Below are 26,979 nucleotides of genomic sequence, written 5' to 3' on the forward strand. Positions count from 1 at the left end.
TTATTTAATTGCTCATCTTATTGGAGAACCCAGCCCATACTGTCTGCATGTGAGTATACAGACAAAGGAAGATGAAGGCATTAACTGGCTAGTGTAGAACTTTTTGTATTTTCACGTAGGTATGATTTAAGATGCTGCGCATTCCTCTCACAACCCCAAAATAAATGTAATCTATACTAACCATTATTTTATTATAGGCAAGTGACATTACAGTTCCGTCTGGTATTTAAGTAAATGCATTGGAATCAAACTTTAATTCAGTTTGGCACAATAATTAAAAGAATGGGCTCCAGAACCACACCATGTGTACTCCATGAGTTACCAGCCATGTGACAAGGAACAAGTAACATTCTCCCTGTGCCTTAGGTTCCTCCACTACAGAATACAAACAATACCAGTCCCTGCCTCATAGAATTTTAGGTGGAGTTAATGAATAAATATAAATAAAGCACTTAGATCCATATCTGGAAAATGTAATGCTATATTACTGGTAGCAGATTTATTAACTGCAGGGCTTCACCATACTTTTAATATGCTTATATTCATTGTGAATCTATAAGAGCCTAGCTGTTAAGAAGTGGACTAGCAACACTGTTCCTACAACTAGAGTTCCTAGCAGTATAAGGCAAGAAAAAGAAGCAATAAATGTTAGGTTTGGAAAGGAAGAAAACAGAACTGATATTAACCAGTAGATAAAAAAATTTATCTAAATAGAAAACCAAGAGAACATACAAACTTTCTGAAACTAATGAAAGGGTTCAATTACATTGCTAAAAGTGGTACAGTGTACAAAAATCAATTTTATTTCTACACACTATCAACAAAGCATTATAAATTGAAATTACAAATTTTAAATTTATATTGCAACAAAAATACTAGATACCTAGAAATAAATCCAATGAAAGAATGCAAGACAACTATACACAAAATTATAAAATTGTATTGAAAAGTATTTTTAAAATCTAAAAAAAGAGCAAGCAGTGGTCATTGGAAGACTCAAAAAAGATATCAATTCTTGCCAAATTAATCTATAAATGCAATGTATAGTTGACCCTTAAACAAGACAGGTTTGAATGGTGTGGGTCCACTTAGATGCAATTTTTCAGTAAGTACATTGGAAACTTTTTGAGATTTTTGACAGTTTGAAAAAAGATTTCCTTTTTCTCTAATTACAGAATACTATATATAATACCTATAACATACAAAGTATGTGTTAATCAACTGTTTATGTTATCAGTAAGGCTGTTGGCCAACAATGAGGCACCACAATAATAGTTAAGTTTTGAGGGAGTTAAAAGTTACATGTGTTTCAACTGCATGGGGGTTTGGAATGCCTAACCCCCACATTGTTGAAGGATCAACTGTAAATCTATTTAGGAGTGTTAAGCATGGATACAAACTCCCAGGGTTCAAATTCCAATGCAGCCACTTACTGCTTGACCATGGGCAAGTTACTTCACCATTCTGTACTTCAGTTTTGTTGTCAGATAGATAGAGATAATGTATTGTTTTCCCCTTTGGGTTCTTGTGAAGATAAAAATAATAATAAATACAACATGCTTAAAATACTCCTGGCACCCAGTTAGGTGCTCTAAAAATATTATCTATCATTGGTGTTATATTCAGAACTACAGGTCCATAAAGAAAAGAAACAAACAACCCAATAGAAAACAGGCTAGAAAACAAAAAGGAGTTCACAAAAAAGGAAAGAAAATGTGTGCTATGCATTTATATTTATAATAATTGTGAAAGGCAAAATAAAACTGTAAGATATTTTTCCAGTCATATTGGCAAAGATTAAAACATGTTGGCGAAAATATACAAGAGATAAGTGAACACTGTGAGAGTCTAAATTGGCACAACTTTGTAGGAAAATAGGACAGCAACAAATTATAAAGTGTGCATACATTTTGAGCAATTCCATTTATCCTATAAAAATTGTTACATAACTATACTAAGATGGAAAGGATGCTTATTGCCATATAGTTTGTAATATTAGAAATTGGGAAAATCCTAAATATCCATATTAATCAGTCAAAAAATAAAGAAATAAACAGGTATACATTAACATAGAAAATGTCCAAGACCTGATGTTTAAGCAACAGCAAGATGCACAACTGTACAGAAGTTGGAGGCAGACATTGGTATGATGCAGCCTCTAGTTAAGGAACGCTTGGAGCCAAAAGAAGATGGAAAAAGAAAGGAAGGATTGATCCCTTGAACGTTGGAAGAGAGTCCAGTCCTGAAAACACCTTGATTTCAGACTTCAGGGCCCCAGAATTGTGAAATAAATTTTTTAAGGCACCCAGTTTGTGGCCATTTGTTATGGCAGCCCTAGGAAATTAATAAACAGATAAAATAATTACAGTGGACCTTTCACCAGAAAAAGAGTGTCAAGTGAAATATTTAAAATATTGGAAGAAAAAAATCCACCAACTTAGAATTCTATATCCAGCAAATTGTTTTTCAAAAGTGAAGGAAAAATACTTACTCAGATGAGAAAATTCATTGCCTAAACATTCACCTTGCAAGAAATTTTTTCTAAAAACTCTTCAGGCAGAAGGAAAAATATATAGGTTAAAACCTTATATCTACATAAAGAAAGGAAGAGCATTAAAGAAGGAATAGATGAAGAAGAAATAAAATGACTTATTTTTCTTATTCTTTATTGATCTAACTGATAACTGCCTAGTAACAATGTTCTGGGTGATTATAGCACATGCATTTAAAAAGTGAATACTAGCAATGTCACAATGGCTAGGTGGAAGGAATTAAGAATACAGACATTACATGTGAAGCACTTTAGTGCTATTTGAAGGTGGACTTGTATGAATTAAAAATATATACTGTAAATTAGTGAAACTATTAATTTTTTAAATGAAGTATATTTGGTAAGTCATATAGAGAAAGACAAATGTTGTGTGACCTCATTTATATATGGAATTCAAAAAATCCAAACTCATATAAAGAGAGACGAAATTTTTGGTTGCCAGGGGTGGGTTGGGAGGTATAAATGGATGAAAATGGTCAAAAAGTATAAACTTCCAGTTATAAAATGAAAAGCACAGCATGTTAATCATAGTCAATAATACTGTATTGTATACCTGAAAGTTGCTGAGAGTAGATTTTAAAAGTTCTCACCACAAAATTTGCAATTATATGAGGTGATTGTGTTAAACTAAACTTATTATGGTAATCATTTTGCAATATATATGTCTATAAAATTATTATGCTGTATTCCTAAACTTACACAATGTTATATATCAATTATATCTCAATAAATCTGGAAAAAGTATATTTGATATACTAAGAGATTGATTAAGAGAGGACATGAAATTGAATCATATTAAATAATTAAAATCAGAGAAGGCAGAAAAAGAGAAAAAAGAAATGTAGGATAAATGAAACAAATAGAAAACAGTTATAAATATGGTAAATATTAATACAAATATGTCAATAATTACTTTAAATATAGTGATCTAATGTACAAGTTAAAGAAAGATATAGCCAAAGTGACAGAAAACAATATCCAATCATATTTTTCTATAAAAAATTAATTTTAAATATAAAGACTCAGATAGGCTAAAGGTAAAGGGATAGAAAAGTTATACTATATTAACAATAATCAAAATGAAGCTGTTTTGGCTTTATTAATTTCATACAAGGAGACTTTAGAACAAGGGAAAATCATCAGGGACACACTGTGACATTACATAATGAAAACAAATTCTCCAAGAAGAAAAAGCAATATTAAATGCATATGAAACTAAAAACAAAGTGTCAGAATATATGAAGCAAAATCTTATAGAGGTAAAAGGAGAAATAGACAAATCCACTATTATATCTGGAGACTTCAATACCACTCTGTCAGTAACTGATTGATCAAACAGGCAGAAAATCAATAGGGATACAGGTGACCTGAACAGCACTAGCAATCAACTTGATCTACTTGACATAAAATACTCCATCCAACAACAGAATACATATTATTATCAAGTGACATAAAATGTTTATCAAGATAGAACAAATTCAGAGACATTAAATACACCTTAACAAATTTAAAAGAATAGAAATCATGCAAAGTCTGTTCATAAACCACAATGAAATTAAACTAAAAATCAATAACAAGAAGGTAGCTACAGTTTCCCCCAAATATTTGGAAATTAAATAACACACTTATAAATAATTCATAGGTCAAAGAAAAAATCCAAAGAGATTAAAAATATGTATTTTGACCTAAGTGAAAATGAAAGTACAACTTAATAAAATTTTAAAGAAAGTAGAGAGAAATATAATTAGAGTAAAAATCAATGAAATCAAAAACAGGAAAACAATAGGAAAAAAATCAATGAAACCCAAAGCTTGTTCTTTGGAAAGATCAATAAAATTGATAAACTTTTAGTCAGGCTAACTAAGGAAAAGAATTTTTTTTTCAGAATTACCGAAAGCAGAATTAGCAATTTCAGAAATGAAATAGGGATGACCACTACTAACCCATAGACATCAAAAAGGTAATAATGAAACACATGAACATAAATACTATACATGGCAAAAGTGTCCTTCAGAAATGAAGGAGCAAAAAAGACTTTCTCCAGCAAACAAAAGCTGGGGGAGTTCATTACCACTAGACAGACCTTACAAGAAACACTAAAGGGAATTCTTCAAATTGAAATGACGTGATCATGTATACAGAAAACCCTAAAAACTCAACAACAAAACCTGTTCTAAATAATAAACTAATTCAGTAAATTTGCAAGATAAAAAATTAACATACAAAAGTCAGTGGTGTTTCTATATATGAAACAAAGAATGATTGAAAAGAAAACAATCCCACTTGCAATAGCAGCAAAAAGAACAAAATATGTAAGAATAAATACAGCCAAAGAGGTGAAAGGTATATACACTGAAAATTATAAAATATCAATGAAGGAAATTAACACACACATAAATGGAAAGACTTCTCTGTTCATGGATTGAGAGAATTCATATTGTTAAAATGTCCTTACCACACAACGTAATCTACAGGTTCAATGCAATCCCTATCAAAATTTCAGTGGCATTCTCTACAGAAATAGAAAAAACATCCTAAATTTCATGTGGAACCACAAAAGCCCCTGAATAGCCAGAGAAAACTTGAGCAAGAACAAAGCTAAAGGCATCACACTTCTTGATTTCAAAATATATTAGAAAGCTACTGTAATCAGTGGGGTACTGGCATAAAAACACATATAGAGGATATTATGCTAAGTGAAATAAATCAAAGACAAATACCATACAATTTCACTTGTATGTGGACTCTAAAAAGTAAAACAAAATAGAATAGACTCATAGATACAGAGAACAGACTGGTGGTTGCTATAAGGGAGGAGGATGTGGGTATAGGTGAAATAGGTGAGGGGGAAAAAGAATTGGAGAATCAAACAAAAATATTTGATATCTTGATCTGGGTGATGGTTACATGACTGTATACACTTGGACAAAATAGAAAGCTACAGTAATCTAACAGTGTGGAACTGACATAAAAACAGACATATAGGCCAATGAAACAGAATAAAGAGTTTAGAAATAAGTCCAGACACCTACAGTCACTGATCTTGGACAACAATGCCAAGAACACACAACAGGGAAAGGTTAGTTTCTTCAATAAATAATTAGGAAAACTGGACATACATATGCAGAAGACTAAAATTGGACCTCTATTTCACACAATACACAAAAATCAATTATAAATGCATTAAAGTCTTAAATGTAAGACATGAAACTTTAAAATTACTAGAAGAAAACAGATATGGTCTTGGCAATGGTTTTTTTGGATATTACACTGAAAGTATAAAACAAAAGCAGAAATAGACAAGTGGGACTACATAAAACTCAAAGGATTGTGCATAGCAAAAAAAAATCAACAGAGTGAAAAGGTAACTTACAGAATGGGAGAAAGTATTTACAAACCATATATCTGGTAAGGGTTTAATATCCAAAATATGTAAGGAACACAAGCAACTCAATAGCAAAACACAAGTAACCTGAATAAAAAAATGAGCTAAGGACAGAATAATTCTCAAAAGAAGACATATAAATGGCCAACAGGTGCATGAAAAGATGCTCAGCATCACTCATCAGAATGCAAATCAAAACCATAATGAGATATTACCTTATACCCATGTGGATGGCTATTACCCAAAAGTAAGAGATAACAAGTGTTGGTGAAGATGTAAAGAAAAGGTATTTCTGTACACTATCAGTGGGAATGCAAATTGGTACAACCATTATGGAAGACAGTGTGGAGGTTTCTCCAAAAATTAAAAATATAATGTGATCCAGGAACCCCACTTCTGGATATATATCCAAAGGGAATGAAATCAATATCTGAAAGATATCTGCACTCCATTTTCATTGCAGCATTATTCACAATAGCCAAGATATGGAAATAAACTAAGTGTTAGTTGATGGATAAAGAAAATGTGGTATTTACAAAATGTTCCAGTATGTAAATGGAGTATAACTCAGCTTTTAAAAATAAGGAAATGGGGGGGCGGAAGATGGTGGCGTGAGTAGAGCAGTGGAAATCTCCTCCCAAAACCACATATATCTATGAAAATATAACAAAGACAACCCTTCCTAGAATAAAGACCAGAGGACACAGGACAATATCCAGACCACATCCGCACCTGAGAGAACCCAGCGCCTCGCGAAGGGGGTAAGATACAAGCCCCGGCCTGGCGGGAGCCGAGCGCCCATCCCCCCAGCTCCCGGTGGGAGAAGAATAGGCAGAGCGGGAGGGAGACGGAGCCCAGGACTGCCGAACACCCAGCCCCAGCCTTCCGGGCCAGAGCGCAGACACGGTACGTGCCCAGGGGGCCCTGGATGCTAGGGAAACAGGGCAGCAAGAACAGTAAGCGGGCACCGGAGGCCGGGTGTCGGAGGACATAAGAAAAGCGCGCGACCATTTTTTTTTTTCTGCTTTTTTGCTGTTTTGTTTTGGCGAGCGATTTTTGGAAGTCTTAAAGGGATAGGGACCCCAATACTAGGTAAACAGGGCAGCAAGACCGGTGAGCAGAGGCCTGAGGCTGGCACCAGAGAATAAAGAAAAACGAGCGACCACCTTTTTTTTTTTAATTTTAAAAAAATTTTTTTTTTTTTTTAATTTAAAAATTTTTTTCTTTTTTTTTTGGTGGTCGTTGTTTTGTTTTGGTTGGTGCTTTTTGGAAGTCTTAAAGGGGCAGGGCGGGTCACTTAATCCAGAGGTAGGGAATCTGGGATCTCTGGGCACCCTAACCCCTGGGCTGCAGGGAGCAGGGAGGCCCCTTACAGAGATAAATAGCCTCCCAGCCACTCCTGCTCCAACGCGACTCCACCATTTTGGAGTAGCTGCCCGAGCCAGGCCATGCCCACAGCAACAGCGGAGATAAACTCCATAGCAGTCGGGCAGGAAGCAGAAACCCTGTCTGCACGCAGCTGCGCAGCACAAGCCACTAGTGGTCGCTGATCTCCCAGGAGAGGAGGGCCACAAAACAACAAGAAGCGAAGTTCTTCCAGCTGTCACTCGTCCCAGTTCTGCAGACTATTCCTATCACCATGAAAAGGCAAAGCTACAGGCAGACAAAGATCACAGAGACAACACCAGAGAAGGAGACAGACCTAACCAGTCTTCCTGAAAAAGAATTCAAAATAAGAATCATAAACATGCTGACAGAGATGCAGAGGAATACGCAAGAGAAATGGGATGAAGTCCGGAGGGAGATCACAGATGCCAGAAAGGAGATCGCAGAAATGAAACAAACTCTGGAAGGGTTTATAAGCAGAATGGATAGGATGCAAGAGGCCATTGATGGAATTGAAATCAGAGAACAGGAACGCATAGAAGCTGACATAGAGAGAGACAAAAGGATCCCAGGAATGAAACAATATTAAGAGAACTGTGTGACCAATCCAAAAGGAACAATATCCATATTACAGGGGTCCCAGAAGAAGAAGAGAGTGGAAAAGAGATGGAAAGTATCTTAGAAGAAATAATTGCTGAAAACTTCCCCAAACTGGGGGAGGAAATAATCGAACAGACTACGGAAATACACAGAACCCCCAACAGAAAGGATCCAAGAAGGACAACACCAAGACACATAATAATTAAAATGGCAAAGATCAAGGACAAGGAAAGAGTGTTAAAGGCAGCTAGAGAGAAAAAGGTCACCTATAAAGGGAAACCCATCAGGCTAACATCAGATTTCTCAACAGAAACCCTACAGGCCAAAAGAGAATGGCATGATATATTTAATACAATGAAACAGAAGGGCCTTGAACCAAGGATACTGTATCCAGCACGACTATCATTCAAATATGACGGTGGGATCAAACAATTTCCAGACAAACAAAAACTGAGGGAATTTGCTTTCCACAAACCACCTCTACAGAACATCTTACAGGGACTGCTCTAGATGGGAGCACTCCTAGAAAGAGCACAGCACAAAACACCCAACATATGAAGAATCGAGGAGGAGGAACAAGAAGGGAGAGAAGAAAAGAATCTCCAGAAAGTGTATATAACAGCTCAATAAGCGAGCTAAGTTAGGCAGTAAGATACTAAAGAGGCTAACCTTGAACCTTTGGTAACCACAAATTTAAAGACTGCAATGGCAATAAGTACATATCTTTCAATAGTCACCCTAAATGTTAATGGGTTGAATGCACCAATCAAAAGACACAGAGTAACACAATGGATAAAAAAGCAAGACCCATCTATATGCTGCTTACAAGAAACTCACCTCAAACCCAAAGACATGTACAGACTAAAAGTCAAGGGATGGAAAAACATATTTTAAGCAAACAACAGCAAGAAGAAAGCAGGGGTTGCAGTACTAATATCAGACAAAATAGACTTCAAAACAAAGAAAGTAACAAGAGATAAAGAAGGACACTACATAATGATAAAGGACTCAGTCATACAAGAGGATATAACCATTCTAAATATATATGCACCCAACACAGGAGCACCAGCATATGTGAAACTAATACTAACAGAACTAAAGGGGGATATAGACTGCAATGCATTCATTCTAGGAGACTTCAACACACCACTCACCCCAAAGGATAGATCCACCAGGCAGAAAATAAGTAAGGACACAGAAGCACTGAACAACACAGTAGAGCAGATGGACCTAATAGACATCTATAGAACTCTACATCCAAAAGCAGGGGGATATACATTCTTCTCAAGTGCACATGGAACATTCTCCAGAATAGACCACATACTAGGCCACAAAAAGAGCCTCAGAAAATTCCAAAAGATTGAAATCCTATCAACCAACTTTTCAGACCACAAAGGCATAAAACTAGAAATAAACTGTACAAAGAAAGCAAAGAGGCTCACAAACACATGGAGGCTTAACAACACGCTCCTAAATAATCAATGGATCAATGACCAAATCAAAATGGAGATCCAGCAATATATGGAAACAAATGACAACAACAACACTAAGAACCAACTTCTGTGGGACACAGCAAAAGCAGTCTTAAGAGGAAAGTATATAGCAATCCAAGCATATTTAAAAAAGGAAGAACAATCCCAAATGAATGATCTAATGTTACAATTATCGAAATTGGAAAAAGAAGAACACATGAGGCCTAAGGTCAGCAGAAGGAGGGACATAATAAAGATCAGAGAAGAAATAAATAAAATTGAGAAGAATAAAACAATAGCAAAAATCAATGAAACCAAGAGCTGGTTCTTCGAGAAAATAAACAAAATAGATAAGCCTCTAGCCAGACTTATTAAGAAGAAAAGAGAGTCAACACAAATCAACAGTATCAGAAAAGAGAAAGGAAAAATCACGACGGACCCCACGGAAATGCAAAGAATTATTGGAGAATACTATGAAAACCTATATGCTAACAAGCTGGGAAACCTAGGAGAAATGGACAACTTCCTAGAAAAATACAACCTTCCAAGACTGACCCAGAAAGAAACAGAAAATCTAAACAGACCAATTACCAGCAATGAAATTGAAGCAGTAATCAAAAAACTACCAAAGAACAAAACCCCCGGGCCAGATGGATTTACCTCGGAATTTTATCAGACATACAGGGAAGACATAATACCCATTCTCCTTAGAGTTTTCCAAAAAATAGAGGAGGAGGGGATACTCCCAAACTCATTCTATGAAGCTAACATCACCCTAATATCAAAACCAGGCAAAGACCCAACCAAAAAAGAAAACTACAGACCAATATCCCTGATTAACTTAGATGCAAAAATACTCAACAAAATATTAGCAAACCGAATTCAAAAATACATCAAAAGGATCATACACCATGATCAAGTGGGATGCATCCCAGGGATGCAAGGATGGTACAACATTCGATAGTCCATCAACATCATCCACCACATCAACAAAAAGAAAGACAAAAACCACATGATCATCTCCATAGATGTTGAAAAAGCATTTGACAAAGTTCAACATCCATTCATGATAAAAACTCTCAGCAAAATGGGAATAGAGGGCAAGTACCTCAACATAATAAAGGCCATCTATGAAAAACCCACAGCCAACATTATATTGAACAGCGAGAAGCTGAAAGCATTTACTCTGAGATCGGGAACTAGACAGGGATGCCCACTCTCTCCACTGTTATTTAACATAGTACTGGAGGTCCTAGCCACGGCAATCAGACAAAATAAAGAAATACAACGAATCCAGATTGGTAAAGAAGAAGTTAAACTGTCACTATTTGCAGATGACATGATACTGTACATAAAAAGCCGTAAAGACTCCACCCCAAAACTACTAGAACTGATATCGGAATACAGCAAATTTCCAGGATACAAAATCAATACACAGAAATCTGTGGCTTTCCTATACACTAACAATGAACCAACAGAAAGAGAAATCAGGAAAACAACTCCATTCATAATTGCATCCAAAGAAATAAAATACCTAGGAATAAACCTAACCAAAGAAGTGAAAGACTTATACTCTGAAAACTACAAGTCACTCTTAAGAGAAATTAAAGGGGACACTAACAGATGGAAACTCATCCCATGCTCGTGGCTAGGAAGAATTAATATCTTCAAAATGGCCATCCTGCCCAAAGCAATATACAGATTTGATGCAATCCCTATGAAACTACCAGCAACATTCTTCAATGAACTGGAACAAATAATTCAAAAATTCATATGGAAACACCAAAGACCCCGAATAGCCAAAGCAATCCTGAGTAAGAAGAATAAAGTAGGCGGAATCTCACTCCCCAACTTCAAGCTCTACTATAAAGCCATAGTAATGAAGACAATTTGGTACTGGCACAAGAGCAGAGCCACAGACCAATGGAACAGACTAGAGAATCCAGACATTAACCCAGACATATATGGTCAATTAATATTTGATAAAGGAGCCATGGACATACAATGGTGAAATGACAGTCTCTTCAACAGGTGGTACTGGCAAAACTGGACAGCTACATGTAGGAGAAAGAAACTGGACCATTGTCTAACCCCATATACAAAAGTAAACTCAAAATGGATCAAAGACCTGAATGTAAGTCATGAAACCATTAAACTCTTGGAAGAAAACATAGGCACAAACCTCTTAGACATAAACATGAGTGACCTCTTCTTGAACATATCTCCCCGGGCAAGGAAAACAACAGCAAAAATGAACAAGTGGGACTATATTAAGCTGAAAAGCTTCTGTACAGCAGAGGACATCATCAATAGAACAAAAAGGAACCCTACAGTATGGGAGAATATAATTGAAAATGACACATCCGATAAAGGCTTGACGTCCAGAATATATAAAGAGCTCACACGCCTCAACAAACAAAAAACAAATAACCCAATTAAAAAAAGGGCAGAGGAACAGAACAGACAGTTCTCCAAAAAAGAAATACAGATGGCCAACAGACACATGAAAAGATGCTCCACATCGCTAATTATCAGAGAAATGCAAATTAAAACTACAATGAGGTATCACCTCACACCAGTAAGGATGGCTGCCATCCAAAAGACAAACAACAACAAATGTTGGCGAGGCTGTGGAGAAAGGGGAACCCTCCTACACTGCTGGTGGGAATGTAAGTTAGTTCAACCATTGTGGAAAGCAGTATGGAGGTACATCAAAATGCTCAAAACAGACTTACCATTTGACCCAGGAATTGCACTCCTAGGAATTTACCCTAAGAATGCAGCAATCAAGTATGAGAAAGATCAGTGCACCCCTATGTTTATCGCAGCACTATTTACAATAACGAAGAATTGGAAGCAACCTAAATGTCCATCGATAGATGAATGGATAAAGAAGAGGTGGTACATATACACAATGGAATACTACTCAGCCATAAGAAAAGGGCAAATCCAATCATTTGCAGCAACATGGATGGAGCTGGAGGGTATTATGCTCAGTGAAACAATCCAAGCAGAGAAAGAGAAATACCAAATGATTTCACTTATCTGTGGAATATAAGAACAAAGGAAAAACTGAAGGAATAAAACATCACCAGAATCACAGAACTCAAGAATGGACTAACAGGTACCAAAGGGAAAGGGACTGGGGAGGATGGGTGGGTAGGGAGGGATAAGGTGGGGGAGAAGTAGGGGGGTATTAAGATTAACATGCATGGGGGGGTAGGAGAAAACGGAGGGCTGTACAACACAGAGAAGGCAAGTAGTGATTCTACAACATTTTGCTATGCTGATGGGCAGTGACTGTAAAGGCGTTTATAGGGGGGACCTGGTATAGGTGAGAGCCTAGTAAACATAATATTCGTCATGTATGTGTAGATTAGTGATACCAAAAACAAAACAAAACAAAACAAAACAAAAACAAAAAAAGGGCAGTTCCCGTGTGGTAACCTCCAATGAGTTCTACACAAGGGTATAAAGGCCATGTAATAGTGTAGGCAAAGGGTCTGTTTGCGTTTATACAGAGGATCAAAGCCTATTTGGGCTACCCTGAAAATGAACTAAGATATGATATGAAAGAGAACTTCCAACATCAGCACTCTCTGGAAGACTCATGCCAGAAGATGATCATCAAAAAACCCCAACAACGATCCACGCACTGCTACAGCTGTAGATGCACTCATCCCACCAGGTCCTGGACTTGCCATGGGAATGAAGAACGAGATATCTAAGCTGGCCTGTGCATACAGTAAAACAACAAATTTGACTGGATCTATACTGTTGGAACTCAAGCATGAATTAGGAGAAGTGTAAATTGTAGCACTCCAAAATCTTACAACTACAGACTATTTACTGTTAAAAGAACATAAGGGATGTGAACATTCCCCAGGAGTGGGTTGTTTTACTTTGTCTGATTTCTCTCAGACTGTTCAAGTTCAGTTGGACAATATCCACCATATCATAGATAAGTTTTCACAAATGCCTAAGGTGCCTAACTGGTTTTCTTGGTTTCACTGGAGATGGCTGGTTATTACAGGTATGCTTTGGTTATGTAACTACACTCCTATTATGTTAATGTGTGTGCACAATTTAAGTAGTAGCTTAAAACCTATACATGCTGAAGTTACTCTACAAGAAGATATGTCAAAGAAATAATCAATCTTCCCATGTTTTCTTCTGCCTGCTACTTCTATAGCTTTTCTTCTTCTTTCCTAATTACAACCCTTAAATAGAATTCGTGCCTCATATCAAATTTACCGAGTATCATAATTCTTCCAAGTGGTAAAGATACCTCAAGACAAATGCTGGGCATAGAAGCCACAGGGCATAAATATGCAAAGAAATAAAAAGCTAACCATTTCAAACAATAAGGCTTCTCTCTCACTTACCAACTTTACATTTCCCTGTATGGCCCCGGAAGATGACTGGTTAGCCAGAGATGGGTAAGATTCCTCAAGAGAGGAACAACCTAGGACAGGCACAGTCGCAGGGGGATCATCAGGTGAGAAATTGGGGATCAACAGAGGTGAGGCTTAGAACCTCACCCCCCCATTCTGAGAGAAATCTTCTGCATACGTGGATGTTTTATTGCCCTTGTCTAGCTTGGATTAACACATAGTCTACAGGCACACACCTGATCATCTACATTTGCTCTCTTACAACACTAAACTATGTTTTCTACCTTTATCTTGTATCTACCTACCACTTCAGCATTTTATTAAAAATAATAATAATAAAGATAGAAATGTGGTATCCACATATAAATCAAGTATAAAAACCAAATGAGTATTCATATTTGAACTGACTGTTTATAGCTCATAATGCATGAGCAAAACCAAAAGTTTCTGTGATGGCTGCCCTTGTACTGTTCACTATGTAACTTATTCATTATGTAAGAATTTGTTCTCCATGTAAGAACTTGTTTGTTATGCCTCAGAAGTTTGGAGACTGACGAAAATTAGGCTTGGAGTGGATTAATGATTGTGCATTGAGCATTGACTCCCCTATACAGAATTTTATTGTTGTTAACAACCATTTGATCAATAAATATGAGAGATGCCCTCACAAAAAAAAAAAAAAAAAGGACAGACTTCCAATGGTAAAATAAATAAGTAACCGGGATGTAATGTATAGCATAAGGAATATAGTCAAGATATTGTAACAGCTTGGTAGATTGGTAGGGTGATATCTGGAACTAGAATTATGTATATAAATGTTTTATCACTGTGTTGTACACTTGAAACTAATGTAATGTAATACTGTGCGTCAACTACCCTTCAATAAAAAATAATTATCTAAAAAAAAAAAAAAATAAGGAAATGCTGCTGTTTCTGACATTCATGAAACTGGAGGCCATTATTCTAAGTGAAATGAGCCAGACAGAAAAGGACAAATATTGCATGATATCACTATGAATCTAGAAATTGTCAAATTCATAAAAGCAGATTGGGATGGTGGTTGCCAGGGGGCTGAGGTGTGGGGGAAGTGGGGAGGTGTTCAAAGAGTATAAAATTTCGGTTATGTGGGATGTGTAAGCTCTGGAGATCTATGTACAGCATGGTGACTATAGTTAATCATACTCTATTATACACTTGAAATTTGCTAAGAGAGTTGACCTTATGTGTTCTCACCACAGAGACATAAAAATGGTAAGTATGTGAGATGATGGATGTTAATTAGCCTGATTGTCAAAATCATTTCACAATGTTTTTGTTTATCTGAGCATCACATTGTATACCTTAAATACATATAAGTTTTATTTGTCAAGTGAAGTTCAATAAAGCTGGAAAAAAATTGAATTTTATAAAAAGACACTGTCCTTTCATTGACGCTGCAACTTTTTATTGATTTGTCTCTAGGAAAATGGAAAAATGTAGGGTAATAAATGCATGATAGTATTTTTAGAAATATGCATTCATAAAGGCATGAAAATCCAAAAGTTACCTAAGAATCAGGTTCACAAAAATGTTCAAGATGTTTATGGAGGCAATATGAAATATAAAATTTTCTAAATAGATTCAGAATATTGGAAATATGTCAATTGTCCTTAAATTAGATTTATTGCCTTGCCTATTTGTGCCAAGATGACGAGTTTGGGCTGCTGTCTCTCACTTTTGATTGGAGGTGGATGGACTCAGGTCTGCAGAGGTAGAGTGCTAACACAATGCTAGAAGTCAAGGTCATGATCCTCAGGGAGGGCTAAGAACTCCAACCACAACAGAGACTGGTCCCCATGCCCATCCTTCCCCAGTTATTAGTTTTGGGAGACCTTGGAGTATGATTGCCAGATGTGGCAGACACTAATACCAGGAGAGGGGGTACATTTTCAGGGAGATGAGGGCTTTGATCTGAGTAGGCAGGACTCAGATCAGTAGGGGGAGGAATCCCAGGCCCTGCCAGGCAGCAACGTGAGAACCTTTACAGAAGGGCGAATTACCTACCTACCCCAGAGGGGCCCTACAAAAATGCACCCCTCCTTGTAGCCTTGGGATGCCCCAGGCAGGATTGTCAGGAAAAGGTGCCACCACACACACTGTCTGCATGTCTGTGATGGGCATCAGGGAGATAGGGGCCTTATGAGGGAAGGGGTGCAGGTCCTTATGAGGGAATATCTTGTGGAGGACTGAGGGTAATCCCCCGAAGCCAGATCATAAAGGGAGTTACAAAGAAACCTACTCTGCCCTTGCTGTCAGCTCTGGTAGACTGTATGCACGCCTCTCAGGCTGAGGCCTAAGGTTGACGGAAGGAGGGGCATCAGACAGTGCTCAAATAGAGTGAAACCCACTGCACTCTGCCCTGGCTATCAGCCTGTAAAACGCCAGACTACTGGGATCTGTTGTATCCTGATTTACACCTTGGAGTCTGAGGGGAGGTTTCCTCACCATGGGGCTGGACTCGGGCCAGCAGAGGGAGGAGTCTCAGGTCTTGCCTGACTTCAGGGTGGGGATCCAGAGGGAAGAATAAGGGAACTTATCACCGCAGATACAAGGGGCGCTCTGGGTTCCACACCTGCAGTCATCCATAGAAGGCTGAAGCCAGACTTCCTGGATGTGTGATGCATCCTGACTTCCTGTCTGAAGGACATAAGACTTCCTCAGTTGGGGCGGGGACTCAGGTCATCAGAGGGAGGAGTCCCAGGCACTGCCAGGTGGTAAGTTTAGGAATCAAAGAGAAGGGACTGAATGGAGCTCTCACTGCAGAGAAGGTACCCCAGAGCCCCTCCTCCCCTGAAGGGAGGAGTTAAGCCTGCTCCTGATGATAAGTCCCAGGGAGGGCCCTGGATGTATGTATTCGGACTTCCATCTTGGCAGTCTAAGGAAGAGGAGACTTTTCCTGAGCGGCACAAACCCAGGTCATCAGGGGGTGGAGTCTTGGGCACTGCCAGGCGGTAAGCTGAGGGCTCTGTGAGGGGACCGAGGGGAGTTCTTAGCACAGAGGGAAGGCACCCCAATCCCCTCCCTGGACGGAGGATGTCCAAGCCCTCCAGGCAGGGCCCTGGATGTGTTGCATCCAGGCTTCCATCTTGGGAATCTGAGAGACCGGAGGCTTATCCTGAGGGCCGCGGACACAGGTCGTCCGAGGGTGGAGTTCAGGGTGCTGCCAGGCAGTAAGGTGAGGATTCAAAGAGAAGGAATAGAGGGGAGCTCTCACAGCAGAGAAGGTGCCACACAGGAAGGAGTTAAGCCTGCTCCTGTTCAACCGCAGGCAGGGCCCCAGATTTATGTATCCAGGTTTCCATCGTGGGAATGTGAGGGACGGGAGGCTTCTCCTGAGGGGTGTGGACCCAAGTGGTCAGAGGGTGAGTCTCGGGTGCTGCCAGGAGGTAAAGTGAGGGCTGTGTGATGGTACTGAGGGGTGTTCTGGCAACAGAGGGATGGCGCCCCAGCCTCCCCTCCTCAATGGAGGGCATCCCAGCCCCCCAGGCGGGCCGCGGATCAGTTGTATCCAGGCTTCCATTTGGGAATCTGAGGGACAGGAGGCTTCTCCTGAGGGGTGTGGACCCAGGTGGTCAGAGGGTGAGTTCCGGGCGCTACCAGGAGGTAAAGTGAGGACTCTGTGAGGGGATTGAAGGGCATTCTGGCAACAGAGGGAGGGTGCCCCAGTTCCCCCTCCTGGATGGAGGGCACCCCAGCTTCCCAGGCAGGGCCTCAGATGTGTTGCATCCAGCTTCAATCTTGGGAATCTGAGGGACGGGAGGCTTCTCCTGAGCAGTGCAGACCTTATTGTCAGTGGGTGGAGTCCTGGGCACTGCTAGGTGGGATGGTGAGGACTCCATTAGGGGACTGAGGGGAGTTCTTAGAACAGAGGGAGGGTGACCCAGCTCCCCCTCCTGCACGGTAGGGTCCCGGATGTGTTGTATCCGCCTTCGGAATCTGAGGGACGGGTGGCTTCTCCTCCTGAGAGGTGCAGACCCAGGTGGTCAGAGGGTGAGTCCCGGGTGCTGCCAGGAGGTAAAGTGAGGACTCTGTGAGGGGACTGAGGGGTATTCTGGCAACAAAGGGAGGGTGCCCCAGTTCCCCCACCTGGATGGAGGGCACCCCAGCCCCCCAGGCAGGGCCCCGGATCAGTATTATCCAGGCTTCCATTTGGGAATCTGAGGAATGGGCCCCAGATAGGTTGCATCCAGTTTCCATCTTGGGAATCTGAGGGACGGGAGGCTTCTCCTGAGGGGTGTGGACACTGATCGTCAGTAGGTGGAGTCCTGGGCTCTGCTAGGTGGGATGGTGAGGACTCCGTTAGGGGACTGAGGGGAGTTCTTAGAACAGAGGGAGGGCGCCCCAGGTCCCCCTCCTGGATGGAGGGCGTCACAGCCCCCCAGGCAGGGGCCCGGATCAGTTGTATCCAGGCTTCCATTTCGGAATGTGAGGGACGGGAGGCTTCACCTGAGGGGCGAGGACCCAGGTTGTCAGAGGCTGGAGTCCCGGGCGCTGCCAGGCGGGAAGGAGAGGACTCCATTAGGGGACTGAGGGGCGTTCTTACAACACAGGTAGGGCGCCCCAGCTCTGTCTCCTGGATGGAGGGCGCCCCAACTCCCCAGCCTTGATGGAGAGCCCTCCAGTCCTCCAGGCATGGACCCGGATCAGTTGTATCCAGGCTTCCATTTGGGAATCTGAGGGACGGGAGGCTTCTCCTGAGGGTTGTGGACTCAGATGGTCAGAGGGTGAGTCTCGGGTGCTGCCAGGAGGTAAAGTGAGGACTCTGTTATGGTACTGAGGGGTGTTCTGGCAACAGAGGGAGGGCGGCCCAGCCTCCCCTCCTCAATGGAGGGAGTCCCAGCCCCCCAGGTAGGGACCCGAATGTCTTGTATCTAGGCTTCCGTCCTGGGAATCTGACGGACGGGAGGCTTCTCCTGAGAGGTGCGGACCCTGTTTGTCAGGGGGTGGAGTCCTGGGCAGTTCTAGGTGGAATGGTGAGCATACCGTTAGGGGACTGAGGGGAGTTCTTAGAACAGAGGGAGGGCGCCCCAGCTCTCTGTCCTGGACGGAGGGAGTCTCACCCCCCAGGGTAGGGTCCCGGATGTGTTGTATCCAGGCTTCCGTCTCAGTATTTGGAGAGACGTGAGGCATCTCCTCCTGTGGGGCGTGGACCCAGGTGGTCAGAAGGGTGGGTCCCGGGCGCTGCCAGGAGGAAAAGTGAGGACTCTGTGATGGTACTGAGGGGTGTTCTGGCAACAGAGGGAGGGCGCCCCAGCCTCCCCTCAGCAATGGAGGGCGTCCCAGCCCCCCCGGAAGGGCCCCAGGTAGGTAGCATCCAGTTTCCATCTTGGGAATCTGAGGGACAGGAGGCTTCTCCTGAGGGGTGCGGACCCTGATTGTCAGGGGGTGGAGACCAGGGCACTGCTAGGTGGGATGGTGAGGACTCCGTTAGGGGGCTGAGGGGAGTACTTAGAACAGAGGGAGGTCGCCCCAGCTCCACCTCCTGGATGGAGGGACACCCAGCCCCAGGTAGGGTTCCGGACTTGTTGTATCCAGGCTTCCGTCTTGGGAATCGGAGGGACGGGAGGCATCCCCTCCTGTGGAGCGTGGAACCAGGTGCTCAGAGGATGGGTCCCGGGCACTCGCAGGAGGTAAAGTGAGGACTCTGTGATGGTACTGAGGGGTGTTCTGGCAACAAAGGGAGGGCGCCCCAGCCTCCCCTCGTCAATGGAGGGCGTCCCAGACCCCCAGGCAGGGCCCCAAATGTGCTGCTTCCAGCTTCCATCTTGGGAATCTGAAGGGCGGGAGGCTTCTCCTGAGGGGCGTGGACCCAGGTTGTCAGAGGTTGGAGTCCTGGGCCTGCCAGACGGGAAGGAGAGGACTCCATTAGGGGACTAAGGGGTGTTCTTACAACAGAGGTAGGGCCTCCCAGCTCCCCCGCCTTGATGGAGGGCCCCCCAGCCCTCCAGGCAGAGACCGGATCAGTTGTATCCACGCTTCCATTTGGGAATCTGAGGGACGGGAGGCTTCTCCTGAGGGGTGCGGACCCTGATTGTCAGGGGTGGAGTCCTGGGCACTGCTAGGTGGGATGGTGAGGACTCCATTAGGGGACTGAGGGGAGTTCTTAGAACAGAGGGAGGGCGCCCCAGCACCCCCTCCTGCACGGAGGGAGCCCCAGCCCCCCAGGTAGGGTCCTGAATGTGTTGTATCCAGGCTTCTATCTTGGGCATCGGAGGGACGAGAGGCTTCTCCTCCTGTTTGGCGTGGACCCAGGCGGTTAGATGGTGGAGTCCTGGGCGCTGCGAGGCGGTAAGGTGAGGACTCTGTGACAGGACCAAGGGCAGTTCTTACAACAGAGAGAGGGTACCCTAGCCCCCACTCTTGGACGGAGGTCGCGTTCAGCCCCCAGGCAGGGCCCTGGATAAGTTGTATCCAGGCTTTTGTCTTGGGAATCTGAGGGACGGGAGGCTTCTCCTGAGGAGCACTGACCCAGGTGGTCACAGGGTGATTCCCGGGCAGTGCCAGGTGGGAAGGTGAGGACTCGTGAGAGAACTAAGTGGGGTGCTGACCACAGAGAGGGTGCCTCTGCCCTGCTCCTCTCCCTTTGTTTGCTCTTGTTGAACCCCCAACAAGGCCCTGGATGTGTTGTATCCAGGCCTCCTTGGTGGGAATCTGTGGCACGGGAGGCTTCTCCTGATGGGCACTGACCCAGGTCGTCCACGGGTGGAGTTCTGGGTGCTGCCAGGTGTAAGGGGAGGACTCTGAGAGGGGACTGAGGGGAATGATGACTGCAGAGAGGGCGGCCCAGCCCCCCTCCCCCTCCATCTGCTCCTGTTAAGCCCCATGCAGAGCCCCGGATGTGTCGTATCCAGGCTTCCATCATGGAAGTCTGAAGGACGGGTGGCTTCTAAGGACTTTGGACTCAGGTCATCAGAGGGTTGATTCCGGGCACTGCCAGGTGCTAATGTGAGGACTCAAAGAGAAGGGACTGAGGGGACTTACTGCTACAAAGAGAAGGCGCCCCAGCCCCCCTCCCACATCCTTTATCTGTCGTTAAGCCCCAGGCAGGGCCCTGGGTGTTGTTGTATGCAGACCTCCATGGCAGGAGTCTGAAGGAAGGCAGGCTTCTCCTGAGGGTCACAGACCCAGGCTGTCAGAGGGCACTGCCAGGCAGAAAGGTGACGAGGCTGAGACGGGACTAAGGGGAGAGCTGGCCACAGAGAGGGTGGCCCTGCACCCACCCTGCAGCCTGCAATCATCCCTGAGAAACCCCAGGCAGGGACTCAGACGTGTTGTATTCCAGGCTTCCACTGTGGGAGTCTGAGAGAGGGGAGGCTTCTTGAAACGGGTGTGGACTCAAGTAAACAGAGCGAGATGTCCCAGACCCTGCCAGGCAGTAAGGTGGGGATCCTTATGGAAGGCTGAGGGCACGTTCCACCAGAAAGAAATGGGCCCACAGATCCATCCCTGCTTATCAGCCTTGGGAGGCCCAGGGCAGGGCAGTTAGGCTGAGGCACCTCCCCTAATCCTTCGTACAAACTTGTGGGGGATTACTGGGAGATGGGAGCCTCTCAGAGCTGCAGAAGGGAAAGGGTGCAGGCCCTTTCAGGAGTAAATGCAAATTCCTTGGGAAGGACTTTGGACATGCTCTACCACAGAACTCAGAGAAATCCCTACAGAAATTCATCCTGATCCCTTCTGTCAGCCCTGGGACCCCAGAAATGCTGTCAGACTGAATCTTCCCCTTTCTCTCCCCATTTCCAAATCAGGGGTCTCAGGTAGGTGAGGGCTTCTGTCTGAAGGACCCAGCCTTCAGAGGGAGGAGTCACAGACCTTGCCAGCTCCCACTCCAGACAAAAACAGAAACCTGCCCTACCCATTGTCAGCCCTAGTAGTCCCCAAGCAGGACAGTCTGAGTCTCTCCTTATTTCCAGCTGGCATAGGGAGAGTCTTGGATCTTTGAGAAAGCCAGATTCAAGTCACCAGAGGGTGGCGGCCAAGCCCTGCTGGGCATTGAGGTGATGTGGTGCCATGGGGAGAGTACTCCCCACCCCAGAACATACTGGGTCCAGCCCCTGCTCTCCGTCCTGGTAGATTTTGGGGGAGGCATGGCTGGATATGCCTCACTTTTGTCTCCCTGGCCTCAGGAATGTGAACGTCTTGGTCTGATGGGGCAACCTCACATCAGCGGAGGGAGTCATATGAGGTCAGCCTGGGGAGGAGCATCAGGCTCTGCCCTGAGTTAAAAGTGAGGACCCCAAGTGATGACTGAGCTCTCCCAGCCCCTGCCACTGGCCCTGGGAGAGATAAGATCCTTTTCCACCCTGCTTCTACTCTTGGAAGCCCTGCTGCACGTGTCCAGGTGTGGGGAACCCTCACTCCCACCTGGTGGTCTCAAGGAGTGGGACTCAGTTCAGCAGAGGGATGAGTCTAAGGCTCTGTCCCAGGAGTTAATTTGAGGATGGAGGATAGGGTGAACCCCCTTCTCAAGAATAGATGGGGCCCAGCTTCTCCCTGGCCCTACTGTCAGGCATGCTATACCCCCAGCGTGGTGGCTGAATGTGGTACGCCTCTTACTTCTGCCTCTGCTGTCTCAGGGAAGTGAAGCCTTGTTTAAGGAAGGTGATATCAGTCAACAGAGGAAGGAGTCCCAGGCCCTGTGAGGCGCAGAGATAAGGACTCCCTAGTCCAGGAGATGAAGATCCCCACCGACTTCATCCAGCCCTGTCACCGCAGGGAGGTTCTGGTCGTGGCCAAATGTGGTGCCTCCCACTTTCTCCTCTTGGTCTTAGGAAAGTGAGCTCTTATTGTCTTAGGCCAGCAGAGGTGTGGGGTCCAGGCCTTGCCAGGAGAAAGCTGAGGACCCTGAGTGAGCATTGAGGGGACTCTCTACCCCAAAACATTGGAGACATCAAAGCCCTCCCTGTCCTGTCAGTGCTTGGGGGCCAGGACTGTGATTGTAGCTTGCAGCCTGAGGTGCCCCCTCAGCTTCTCTCACAGGGGCTCAGGTAACACCAGGGAAGAGGGCTTGGCTTGAGGAAAGGTGTCCTCAGGTCAGCAGAGCAGAGGAAGCCCAGGCAGAGCCAGAAGTGAGTTGAGGTGAGGACCTTGACAATCTACCAAGGGCTGCACCCACCCCAGAACAGGGAACACCAGAGTGCCTGACCTCACACACCCTACACCATCCTCCCTGAAACCTGAAAGCATGCTAGCTGGGTGTACCTCGGGGAGCTTTTTTCCGTCGTCCTACAGATGACAGGCCAGTCAGGAAGATAGGAGACCCCTAGAGCACTAAGGGAAGACCTGTTACGATGGTCTTTGTCAGAGCTGACAAGGTCGAGTTTCTCTCTCTCTCTCCTGCTCAGGCCGGTTGGCTCCCACCGCCCACCTGACCAGACTCCTGCCTGCTATCCACAAGTCATCATGCTTCACAGACCCAAGAGTCAGTGCTGCAAGCTTGAAGTAGACCCTGAGGCCCCAGGAGAGACTCACATCCCAGTGGCTGCACAGGTTCCTGTAGCTGAGGAGGAGGAGACTGCCTCCTCCTCTCTCTCGCCTTTGATCCAGGGCACCGCAAAGGTGGTGCCTGCTGCTGGGACACCAAGTGTTCCCCAGAGTTCTCCACCCATGCTCACTGCTGTCGCAGCCAGTCCATCAATCAAATCCAGTGAAGGCTCCAGCAGCCAAAAAGAGGGTGCAAGCGCCTCCCAGGCTCCACCAGATCCTGAGATCTTGCTCAGTGATAGGCTAGACAACAAGGTGGCTGACTTGCTGCAGTTCCTGAGTGACAAATATGTAATAAAGGAGCCCTTCACGAAGGCAGAAATGCTGGAGAATGTCATCAGAGAGGAGAAGGACCACTTCCCTGTGATCTTCAAGAAAGTCTGTGACTGCGTGGAAACTGTCTTTGGCATTGAAGTGAAGGAAGTGGACCCCGCCAGCCACTCCTACATGCTTGTCAAATCAGCGGACCTCACTTACGGCAGGATGCTGAGTGATGACCAGGGCGGGCCCAAGACCAGCCTCCTGATACTCATCCTGGGCGTGATCCTCGTGGAAGGCAACTGGGCCTCTGAGGAGAGGCTCTGGCAAGTGCTGAATGTGATCGCGGTGTGTCCTGGGAAGAAAGATTTCATCTATGGGGAGCCCAGGAAGCTCATCACCGAAGATTTGGTGCAGGAAAAGTACCTGGTGTACCAGCAGGTGCCCGACAGCGATCCTCCACGCTACGAGTTCCTGTGGGGGCCGAGGGCCCACGCAGAAGCCAGCAAGTTGAAAGTCCTCCAGTATCTTTCCAAGGTCAGTGGAATTGACCCCACTTCCTTCCAATCCTTGTATGATGAAGCTTTGAGGGATGAGGAAGCGCGAGCCTCTATGAGCACTGCCACCAGTGAAAGTTCCAGCAACCTGTCCAGCAGCTCCTGCACTGAGTGAAGCCTGAAGCAGATCCTCCATTCCGTGTTTGAAGAGAGCTGTCAAGTCTCTAAGCACTGGAGGACTGAACTGCAGATTTTTTTTTCTTAGTATTTTTTGAATTTCTTCCTCTTAAAAGGTTTATTAGCCTCAGAATCTACTTCTTGAATGACATTGGTCACATAGTTACTGCTGTTTATCAGGTTTAAGAATTTTGCCATTCTGTGAAACAAACTGGGACCCTTCCATCTTATTTTGTGATCTGTAACAGGATAACATGCATTGGAATAGGAATTTCCTTAGAAAGGCGAAAGAGCCTGGCAATAAAATAGATGAGATCAAGAAATCAGAGTAAAAAATGTAGCAGATTGTTATCCTAGGATTGCTGGATCCCATTTAATCTGTTGTTTTGTAAAATTCAAGATAAAGACCTGGATTTGCTCGACTAATTAAAGAGTGTAAAAACCCAGCTCACAGGCTCCTTTGTTCTTATAGGTGTGTCTTAGAGGTGAAAGAAAATGTAGAATGGAAAACTGCTCTTAGCAGTTCCTTTGAGACGCAGGATAAACCAGAGAGAATCTCCACCTGGGGCAGGTACAGAAGGTGCATCCTTGTCTCCATGCTGCTGAACACAGTGCAGAAACAAAGTGGGCTGGACACGCAGTCTGCAAGGATTTTCTGAAAATAGGGTGATATTTCTTCGAAGTGGTACCCAAAGGCTGGCACTTTTTGCCCAGCCTGGGAGAGCCAGAGCCCACTCCATTGAAAGGACATTTTAATTAGGTCATCTTGAGTGTAATCATCTGGCCAACTCTAAGCAAGGGCTAGATTTTTGATAGGGGCAAAATGAATGATCATAGTAATTCGGATAGAAGAGCAGCTGGGAGGGAGGAGAGAAGTTGGTCCTTCACTCAAATTTGAGGACTTCTGAGGCGCACTCAGCTGGGGAAGACTTCCTCATATCCAAATTAATATATCCACTGTTTTATTTACAAAGCATTTTTGACTCATCTGGTGTTTTGTGTCTTAGAGTGATGGGTATTCTCAGATGTGTCATGGAAAACACACATATTCTTCCAGAGGAGAGCATATTAGAATCTGGGGTCAAAATCTTATGTGAAATTACTACTAACTAAAGATCCAATAAATGCCAGGCACTTTACATATATACATTCCAACAATCCTACAAGGTAGCACTTATCAAACCCACTTCACGGATGATGAACCTAAGGTGCATAGCACTTGGCAATTTGCCCAACATCACATGTCTAGGAAGTGTCAAGGGAGACTAGATCCCTGGTCTGAATTCACCTAGGCCCGGCTGTTCCCACTCCTCCCAGCCTGAGGCAGACCTCTTGTCTCAGTTCATTTCCCATCTTAGTACATTACAATGTCTTTCAGACAAAACAAGGGCTGTGGCCAGGGTACTAACTGCAGGCCTCAGGAAGGACAGTGATGATGAGAACATGATTTGGGAACTGTGGGCCTTTACTTAGGGTCCTCCTGCCTGAGCCCCAGGGCAACTTGAGCGCTCACCAGCTGTGTGCTGGCATTTGTGTCCAGTCCAAGCACTTTCCTGCATGACACATCCCCCGCTGGTCTTCCTCCACGAGCCCTGCTGTCCACCTCGAACCTGGACTACTGGCCAGCTCGTCACTTGCTTTGAGGATTGTGCCATGCTGCTGATGCCAGGGTTCTTGTTTGCAGAGTTGAGGAATGAATTTAGCAAACACTCAAGGTAGGGAGAGCCAGGGAGAGGGTTTTATTTAGAAATAAAGTGAGAGGACGGAGCTCTTGGTTCACGCCAGGAGGGGACAAGAGAGCCCCAGGATGGTGTGTTGTCTAAGGGGATTTATAGGCAGTTGAGAAACAAAGGGCTAGCAATGCAGACCTGCCAGATGGTCCCAAAATGTTTTTGAAGATATACTGTTTCTTATCAGTGGGTTATTCTTCAAAGTTAGCTTAACACAAATTTACTGCTTTGATTCTTTTCCAGAATATCAGCTTCTGTCTGCAAGCATATTAATTAAGACTGTCTGCCTTGCCTTCAATGTGGGCTGAGCCACTGTCTGTTTAATTAAAATGCTATCTTAGTTTTAAGGTAGAATTCTTCTTGAATAAGCTGTGCCTTTGAGCAGGTGTAAAGTAAATCTTACAATGGTATGTTCTCATTGACACAGTGAAAACATAAGCTATGCTGAGATACTTTTCTTTATCTGGGGCATTTTCAAACTTTTAGGCCAAGTTGCTCTTGGCTTTTTAGTTTTAACTAATCTCACTGAAGAATGCTTATGTTCCTAGTTTGATATTTTTACTTTAGAGAAATAATGGGTCTTTGGCTTTGCTTCATTGTTTAATACGGAGTTTTGGTAGGGGTCTTTTTCCAGAGGCCCTCACCCTATCTGACTACATCCTGTCCCTGTCTCATTCCCTCCTCTACAGATGGAGACCCTAGCTCCTGCTAGGGAAAGGGGGAATGACTGCTCTGGCTGCTTCATGCTGAGAGGGGTCTCAGTAAAGGGTGCAGTTAGGTTTCCATCACTGGTCGGTCAAGAGGCCCTTGGAAGATGGGCACTTCTATCTTGAGTTCCATTTCCATCACCATCACCATTTGCAGTCTTATGGCTTCTGGGCAAGATAGAACAAATCATGTTACTAGGTTAAGTAGCAACATCTGGAGTTGGATTTTCCATTCTGGAAGAACAAACTTGACAAGGAGATTAAAGAATGCATGGCTAAATATGAGAATTAAGAATAGTA

At 43.9% G+C, this 26,979-nt stretch overlaps 1 protein-coding gene across 1 annotated transcript; it reads left to right on the top strand.

Moving 5' to 3' along the window:
- The first annotated feature begins 23,229 nt into the window (after positions 1–23,229).
- Positions 23,230–24,240, top strand: LOC118929223 (putative MAGE domain-containing protein MAGEA13P). Its single transcript, XM_036919137.2, has one exon. The coding sequence runs from the start codon at positions 23,230–23,232 to the stop codon at positions 24,238–24,240; it is 1,011 nt and encodes a 336-aa protein (XP_036775032.2).
- Positions 24,241–26,979: the final 2,739 nt, after the last annotated feature.

This window comes from Manis pentadactyla, chromosome X (assembly GCF_030020395.1).
Source record: "Manis pentadactyla isolate mManPen7 chromosome X, mManPen7.hap1, whole genome shotgun sequence".
Lineage (NCBI taxonomy): Eukaryota > Metazoa > Chordata > Mammalia > Pholidota > Manidae > Manis > Manis pentadactyla.

What these genes read in the sequence shown, in the direction of transcription:
- LOC118929223 (XM_036919137.2), top strand. Translation starts at nt 23,230, where the DNA reads ATGCTTCACAGACCCAAGAGTCAGTGCTGCAAGCTTGAAGTAGACCCT.